The following is a 9,048-nucleotide window of genomic DNA, read 5'->3' as shown; positions in this document are numbered from 1 at the left end:
GTGTGTGTAAGAGTATGTATATATGTATGTATGTATGTATGTGTGTATGTATGTACATTCCTGTATGCAATCACGAATGTATAGGTATTTATGTATATTTAAGGTTTTGTCAGATATTTGTGTGTTTTTAACGAATTGTGTGCTGGTTTTTTTTATTGATGTGTCTACAAGTATACAATCACTTCTAATTAATAGTAGTTTTCATTCGGAACAGTTTCTCGGCTGTCTGCCCAATTGTGCCTGCGCAAATAAACATCGAAGAACTTAGTTGACAATCCGTCATCAAAGGCTGGGCAGTCTTTTAATGCAAAAGTAGTGCAAGACACGAACACACACGCCCATGATACTCATATCGAGAGGAGGCCTGGGGGATCTTTCTCATTGATTTTACTGAAATCTGCTTTGTAGGAAGAAGAGATGTATTCCGAAATAAAATTCTTCCCAGATACAAGTTTGGAGAAAAATCCGCCTTTGGTAAGTTTTTTCTGTGTGTGTTGCGCGTTACTGCAGCACCGCGACGCATTGGTATCGTTACATGTGGCCATTCCCCATCCTCCTAGACGTTCTGTGCTTGATGTCTAACTGCTCCTGGAATGTCTGGCTGATACCTCTTGAGAGTGCTTCTGTATACTAGGAGTATGATGTATATTAAAAAATAGGAGCCTGGGCCGAAGTCATTAACTCTGCGGATCACCACAGGGAGAATACAGAGATGTGATGGTTGCTGCAATTGATGCAGCGGCGTATCAATGTCTGGTGCCTCTACTCGAGACAGAGGTGGAGATCGATGACACGCCGACAGGCAGCGCAGATGAGATGAACTACGAAGCATTCAAGGACCTCGCCCATGATACACCCGGAACGTGCTATAAATACGTATGTAAGCTTCTGATAAAGCGCCTTGTCGCACGTTTTGTAGCATCTAAAGCTGAGTTTGTTACTGAAGCACCATGGCAGGGTGTGGTTGTGAATGAGGTTACGGTTTGGGCGTGCGACTGTTGATTCATTTAATATTGAATCTAATTTCAAAAACTTGTGATATGCGTATGTTGATATAATGACTACCAAATGTTGGTGTGGGGTGTGGGCTGTACATGGTATATAGGCTCTGCCGCATATATAAGACGGCATCAAGGGGTTCGTGTTATTGAGCCACCACTAAACGCGCAGCCCCCTTTTGTATATAAAACCGATAGCTATTCGACCCAATATATATTTACTGATATATTGAGTACCAGAAGTTAGTTTGGAGTGTGTAGAGTACGGTAAGTACAAGGCAGCTCTATGCTGCATATATTAGACTGACTGACGAGGCCTCGTCGGAAAATTGAGTCTCTGCTTTATACTTTCCGTTTTATACATATCCGATAGAGATTAGGCCCAAGCCTGTGTATTGCAAACACGTACATATATATACATATATATGTATATGCCTATGTGTAAGTTATCAATCTCTCGCATTCGTAAAAACAAACACGCACTCTACAGGCATCCGAAGGATGGACATACGAGTACTGTGAAGGTGAGCGAATCAAGCAATTTCATCACACCGACGACGGCACCACATTATCTTACACTTTGGGCAACTTTGAGAACGCTTCGTCAAAGGTACGGTATTAAAAGTGTGCATTGCCGCCAATGCTCGCGCAGGCGTTTAATGTGATATATATATATATATATATATATATCTATCTATCTATCTATCTATCTATATCTATATCTAACTATATATCTATATATATATACTTCTATTTTCACACGTACACAAAATACAAAAAGAATTTGTCGTTAATTAATATATTTGATTGGTGAATTAAGCTTAGTATTACTCCAAGGAAGTTTTCCATATAGCTCTGTGCTGCTATGTGCGCGACTATGAATATCAATCACACCACCTGTGCTGAATCCTGGACTGTTTGATGTCTTGGGTGTCCTGTAGTATCGAACAATCACTTCCAACCACTTCCAACAACAGTGTACAGAGTGAAAACAATGTCGTTAAATGGCAGATCCAATGATATATCTCATGGTACAGTCAATTAGAAGATATACTGGCAGATTGAATCATTGGTTTTAAAAGTAGAGCCCTACAATCATTCACTGTGAACCCATGGCGTATTCTATGCGCTAACGTTTTGGTCTGTTGTGTTTCTAGGGACTACCGTGGTCAAGCAATGGTACGTGGATGAACCCGTCGAAGTGTCGTTGCAGATCACTTACAAGGGTAGGTTGGTTGGAACAGCTCTCTCTGCTTCCATCAACACGCTGGCAGCTTCACGATCATCCTGTGGGAGGAGTGGATGTAAGTAGAGGGATATGAGTGTGTTGTTGTATTATCATGTGTATGTTTAGTTGGTGGGATAGAAGAGCAAGGTGATTGTTCGTACTGCCCGATGTCGTTCATATCTTTGCAAGTCTGTGTATTAGGGCTGGTGTAACACCTAACAACAGATAAACGTGCGTACTTTATTTAGAATCAATATGTATTTTGATTACCCCCTCGCATACTACAAGATACCCGAAATTGCACCACAGCTTATACATGTTTTAGGGTTCAAGCGTATGAAATTATAACTGCATGACATCGATAGAGTACATATGGCTACTGTGTCTTCTCTCATATCTTCAAATCTGCACAGACTCTCTCACACTTCGAAAAGTATAAGACCCATACGCATAGCTCTGAACAAGTTCTATACTGTAGAAACACCTAAACCCTCAAACTCTCAAGCATCTGCCATGTTTCGCGTGCATGCCGCGCATTGACTGTGTACTATCGCACTCCTCCGTCACTACACAGTGCCCTATGACCCGTACTTCAAAGTAGAGGGTGCCTACAGCGAACAGTGCGAGGAGGACGACAGTCTCTGCAGTGTCGGCGACCTGAGCAGAAGGTGTGTCTGTCTGTATGTGTGTGTGCATATATATATATGTTATATAATTATATATATATATATATCTATATATATTGTGTGTGTGTGTGTGCTAGGTAACCACTGTCATGTATCCCCTGTAGCGGATGTTTTGGTCTACGCACTGTCAGGCACACGAATGGCATACGCGGAAAGGCACAACTAGACCTAAACCCTAAAAGATCCAATCAATGCGTGATATTTGTACGTAGGCTTACGCTAAAGTAGGACAACCTTTAAAACCCCTAAACCCTATTGTATACGACATCCACTACCTACTGCACTGACTGCTAAGGAAGCCACGCGTGCACTGTACTGATATCTTATGCTTTGCATTGTTTCCTCTTTGTTTGTCCATCCTCTGGGGCAGTGCGGGATCTCTGAGTTCAGACAATCTGGTGATGAACTCAGCCTATCTGATAAATGCCGATGTCAACAAGTAAGTGACCTGCGCTAAGGACCGTATACCCATTTTGTGTAGAACCGGGACATAACAATTGGACCCATGACCCTATTTTAGGTGCATCTTTTTAGAAATTTCACTCCCATGCAGGCCCCCATATTTTTAGTGCGTTAGATGTTCTAAACCCTATAGCCCTACTTTGGCTCACGTGTTTTATTCCGAATTCTTATTGGCTGAACCGAGTCTAACTGTGGGCTAAAAATAGATTTTGCTACGGTGTTTCACTGCATCGTGTATGGCTCATCTCCTCAGCACCTCAGAAACCTTGGAAACATACCTCCACACAACCCTACTTTGCACCAACCGCTACAAGCACAGACCCTCTCCACTTCCGATTGATCCGATTGTTTCGATTTCTATTTTCTTTTCAGTCTGGAGAATAAATCGTTCGCCATACACAAACAAGACGGCGAGAATATCGCGTGTGCCACTATCACCAAAGACGCAGTGGGACCAGACTACACTGCCAGGTCAGTTCCGCACTGCACATCTCGGTGCAATGTACTGCATTAGAGCTGTGTACGTGTGTGTGCCAATATATATATACATTTATATATATATATATATATATATATGTGTGTGTGTGTGTGTGTGTGTGTGTGTTGCTCCGAACAATGAGCACGATCGCTTGCCATGCCCAACTAACAGACTGGTCTTCAATGCGTGCGTTGTTGTTCTCACACAAAACACACGAATCCCCTCAACCAGGTTTACGGGCGGTGATCTGGTGGGCAGTATAAAAACCTCAGCAAGTGCCAACACGGACGACGGCCTCCCTGTCACCAATGTATGTCACTCAGAAGTATCGGACAGGGCCTATTAGTATCGTCCTATTACATACATTCACCTTTCTTTAAGCTCTGTATTAGCTGGATTGTATATCCCGCCTGTATGCTAGGCGAGCTCATACTCTGTGTACCGTGTCATGTGTGAGCGACTCTCAGACCCCTCTGCATCCCTAGCTCATCCAATTGCTCTATTTCTACCCCGTCCTTATATGTTTGCTGTCTAAAACGACCCTCTAATACCCTACAACCCTACTGTTCACTGTCTACGTGTGTGCTTGATTTTGCCTGCAGTGGTTTGGTTCTGTATTCACAACCACCTCTAACCCTAAACCCTAAAACCATTTCGTGTCTCTGCTACTCATCTGTGCCACAGGTGATGGTTAACTTAGTCAACCGTGTGGAGAAGTTCAAGGAATATCGATGGTACATCCGTGATTTGTCCGTCCCCAATGGCCAGAACTCCATGTGCGGAGATCTAGGGCCCATCTACGACCCGGAGGGCAAAATACAGAACAGGTAAGTGTGAGCTGTTTTAGGGTTTAGGGGTTGCTTGCCGATGGCAGATAAGAATGTACTCTATAAAGACATTTGAGGACGAAGACTGATTATACACATTCATTGTTGAGCGTCTGTCGCACAGGTAGCTCTTTCATCTCTTGGTGTCCGAGGAAACACTCTGACGTCTTCAGTGTATCAGTGGGGCTAAAACTGGAACAAAACATAACATCCATTCCGCCGTCCCCCCCCCCCCACCACACACCATCTTATACAATATATATATCACCTTACACGACCTCCCGACATCCCCCACAACCTCTCCTCAGCTACAACACTGGATGCGATGCCGATGCAGTCAACTGTGCTGTGGGCGATCAACTGCGACGTATGTCCGGTGATCTGCGTGTGGTGGAAGAGGTGCTGGATCTACAGGTACCTACTGTTATACGTGCACGTGGTACTGAACTGTATGTGTGACTCGTATCTTCGGCATTAGCTGAACTGTATGTATGACTCATATCTCTGGCATATGCAGAAGTTGTGAAACGTCTGCTCCACCTTTACCGTTTTTTCGCCGTGTGGGACGTACCAACTATCTCAGAGCGACTGTGCCAAATCAATCAGTAGCCCAAAGTGATACCACTCTGTACCAAATCACTGCCATCCGGCCCGCATGGCAACCGTCCGTTGCTTCTGCTCCCAATGTTTAGTATCTGGTTAAGATATCAAGTGTGATGTTTAGTCTCTGGTTAAGATATCAAGTGTGGCTTCCCTGGTCCAGCGCAACCGCTCTATATTCCTCATGCTTTAGTTAGGACACTCGATACTGTAGTCTTGCACATATTTTTAAGGCACTGTCCTGCTCAGACCACCCACTCCCCGTTGGGTTTTGGGTATAGAGTTGTAGAGTTCCCTGACGATGCTGTACTCAACCACTCACTACGTCTCCCGCGATGCCTTCCACAGGGCCACTACACAACCAAACTGGCCCTCACAGCAGTTGTTCCGGTGGAGAGCATGCCGCTGTACGGCAAGGACACCATTGCCGGACGTTCAGTGGTGGTGCTGCAGAACGGCACATACATCGCCTGTGCCACTCTGCAAGCGGTGGATATCCGGGTAGGTAGCTGCGCACACGCTCATGTGTTCGTATGAGCGCCTGTCTGTGTAGTAAAGCACCAACAGGCATAGCATGCGCGGCAGAGGCATTGTCTGTATGTTAGACGAGTGTGTGTGACATATAAACAACCTCACATTAAACGTTCAACTGCGTTCTAACTGGCTCATATCCTTGGTCGTCTGGCCTTTCTCATGCACTGCCTTTTCTAGGACCCCGATGACTACGCAGGTAGTGTGGAGGAAGACCCGCGGCAGTTCCTGGTAGACAATGGAGTGCTAGAAGAGCTTGAGCACGAGTACAACCCCCACGTGCTGGGTATAGCCCTGGGTGTGTTGTTTGGTTTGATTGGGCTGGTGCTGTTCATTGTACTCATCTGCTGGGATAAGCGTCGTCGTGAACAGGCCAAGGAAATGGTATGTGGGGCGAGGCAGGGTCTGTGGATAGTACGGTGTATGGTTTTAGAGTTTAGGGTCAAGGCACTGCTGACGTTCTTTAATTGGTATCGGATTAGTACTTGATTGATATTTAATTGGTACTTCATTGGTGTTGAATTGATAATTAATTGGTATTGAAATGGTATTTAATGAGCACTTTATTGGTATTTAATTGGATCCCTGGGCTACTCCATGGGACAGACAGACCAGCGGTCTCTGTGAATGACATAGTCAAACAGTGAGAGATTCTTCGGGCGTGTCAACAGCAGCTACTATCGGCCAAGCAGTTCTCCTCTGCACAATACGCTACAACAAAGTTCAGACATATCTAACAGAACCGTTACATACCCCACACACTGCAGAAATCGTCTCGGGGTTCCTACAACGATGACTCGTGTATGTCGGTGTCGCGTAAGTCGTCTCTGCCCAGGAATTCCTTGGTTGCTAGAACTAAGTCCTTCATTAAGGTAAGCTACTGCAAGGGTTGGCATGGGACTGTGCTGCCTCGTGTCGTGTAGTGTATATGGCTAGTGTCAACATTGCAACAGTTGATTCGTCTTTGGGGAGCGAATGTCTGGTCGTGGTGCGGCTGTTGTTTGGTTTGTATCCATTTCAAGCCTTGCCCTTGCGTCATAGTGTGTCATTCAGGTGCATCCAGAGTGTAAAGTTGTCCACTTTCTATACCTCACAATGCACCTGCTATAGTTTTTAGGGCTTCAGATATATTATCTGTCCTTCCAATGTCTCACCCCCGACACCACTACCACCACACCGTAGTCCAAACGAAGCAGTGGTAGTGTGGGCAACACACACATGGACGACATGAGATCAGCAAACTCAATGGAGGTGCCTGACACCCCCCCCAAGAGCCGCACAGTGGCCGAAAGGTCAATCAACTTCTTCAGTGCGGCAGCTGCAAAGTTAAAGGTAGGATTGGGTCTCTGCGTAGGGTTTTTGGGGGATTTTTATTTTATTTTAACCCAGGTAACGATTGTATAGCATTCTGCCGGTGTGGGTTGTATATAGCTTTGACAGTTCAGCTGTGAGCCGAGTTTGCGCTCAGGTCGCCATGGCAACAGATGACTAATATTCATAGAAAAATCGGCATATGTGGTGGTGCTCTTGCCAATTGGTCCACTCCCACGGTTCATTAGAACGTTCATGACAACACTGCGATTGCTCTCAACCCTAAGCCCTAAGCCCTTGACCTAATCGTTCACAGTATGGAGAACATTGCGATGCGAATCAGTCACGTGTTTTATAGTAGTGACAAACTTTGCTTGGCCCTTTCCATTCGCTTATAGTCCAGCAAGAAGTCTGAGGATCATCAGTACGACAACGTTAAACAGGGACCTCCCGCCTGTGACGTAAGTGGCATTTGCCAAATGCTTCGCTATGTTTTATAAATATATATTTATTTATTCGATGTTCTATATAAATATATATATATATAGATCCCTTCCACGCGTTGTCCAAATTATGATTGCTGTAGCATGCGCAATGCAACTTCTCTGCTCTAGTAGCTCGATTTGTTCACTCCGTTTCCTTGTGAAACGTTCTTAACTGGCGAGGCCTTAGAGTTTAAGGCTTAAGTTAATCCCATGGTTTTAGATTTCGTATCAAACACCGGCTTATTCGCAGTCTTGTTCGTTTCTCTTATAAACCGACAGGTTGGCGATGACTTTGAGGAGATCCGCGAAGTGACATACGCACAGACGCCCGACATTGCTCGAGGAGAGACCAATGCCAATATCAGCACAAAGCAGTTTGAGAACATGACTAGCGCGCCCGTTCCCGTTCATAGCTCACACGCATCCGTCACTGCGGGGCCCTCCAGCTACAACGGACAGTACAACCACCCGCCATACACCAACCGAGACAGTAGGTACCCCCACAACAGCCAGCAAGCCAACCCATCGCATGCGGGTGTACAGGACCCGTTGGGCTATGCCAGTAGTAACGGTCTAAGCGGAAGCAGCAGTGTGATATCCTACAATACCCCACCCACCCCACACGCACTCTCGGCCGAGTCATCACAGATGGGCGCAGCACCCGCTGCCCATACCAACGACGCTCGGCTGAGGTATCAGGCATCACCGTATGTGGGGCCCCAGAGATCACAGACCGCTGAGACGCCCTACAAAACGACCCCACAGCTGACTCAGAGGACTTCGGCAGACCACATGCCTAGCACACACTCACAGGATGCTGCGGGTAACCATGCGGCTGGTAATGGCTTCTATGATGTCTAGACCGTCGCACCGGCACAGTGTAACTTAAGGGAAAGTGGTGCATGGACAGTCCCATTGAAAACTCACGGGGGATCAGTTTGAAGTAGCGTTGCCTCACTGTATATATCCTTCAGTGATCTGGAAAGTCCCCAGAGAGCAGTCTTTGCTGTGGTCCTTTAGGGTTTAGATTTCAGGGTTTACTCGCTCAGCTAAGCACTTTTCTTGCACAGCAGCGACGGAGAGACACCAAAAAGGATAACACATTCAACCCACCAGGACGCAACTACACAAACTGCACTACACCAACATGTAAATATATAAATCGAAATTCACTGTGAAGATATGGTCGAAATAGTGATCGAGGATCAAACCACAGATAAAAATATCAGAACCTGCATCGACAATACATTGGCAAAATTGAGACAACGTCAACATATTTGTGTATAAAGATATATGATATATATATATATATATATGTATATGTATATAGCTTTAACTATATATGTCTTTATCTATATCTCTATGTATATGTATATGCATACGTGCATTGTTTATTTATATTTTTAATTATACATATATATATATATATGTATTTTTGTATG

The 9,048-nt window shown here is 45.0% G+C and overlaps 1 protein-coding gene across 1 annotated transcript; it reads left to right on the top strand.

Moving 5' to 3' along the window:
* Positions 1 to 717: 717 nt before the first annotated feature.
* On the top strand, positions 718 to 8,838 carry SARC_10010 (hypothetical protein; the record flags this gene model as incomplete). Its single annotated transcript, XM_014295955.1, has 15 exons — positions 718 to 981; positions 1,489 to 1,608; positions 2,173 to 2,302; positions 2,801 to 2,894; positions 3,283 to 3,351; positions 3,747 to 3,845; positions 4,024 to 4,162; positions 4,537 to 4,679; positions 4,988 to 5,093; positions 5,628 to 5,780; positions 5,991 to 6,194; positions 6,578 to 6,682; positions 6,993 to 7,142; positions 7,520 to 7,582; positions 7,886 to 8,838. The coding sequence occupies 15 exons, from the start codon at positions 718 to 720 to the stop codon at positions 8,465 to 8,467; spliced, it is 2,421 nt and encodes an 806-aa protein (XP_014151430.1). The 3' UTR covers positions 8,468 to 8,838.
* Positions 8,839 to 9,048: the final 210 nt, after the last annotated feature.

This window comes from Sphaeroforma arctica (assembly GCF_001186125.1).
Source record: "Sphaeroforma arctica JP610 unplaced genomic scaffold supercont1.1109, whole genome shotgun sequence".
NCBI lineage: Eukaryota > Ichthyosporea > Ichthyophonida > Sphaeroforma > Sphaeroforma arctica.
Note: the sequence above shows the minus strand (reverse complement) of the source record. Positions and strands in the feature narration are given on the sequence as shown.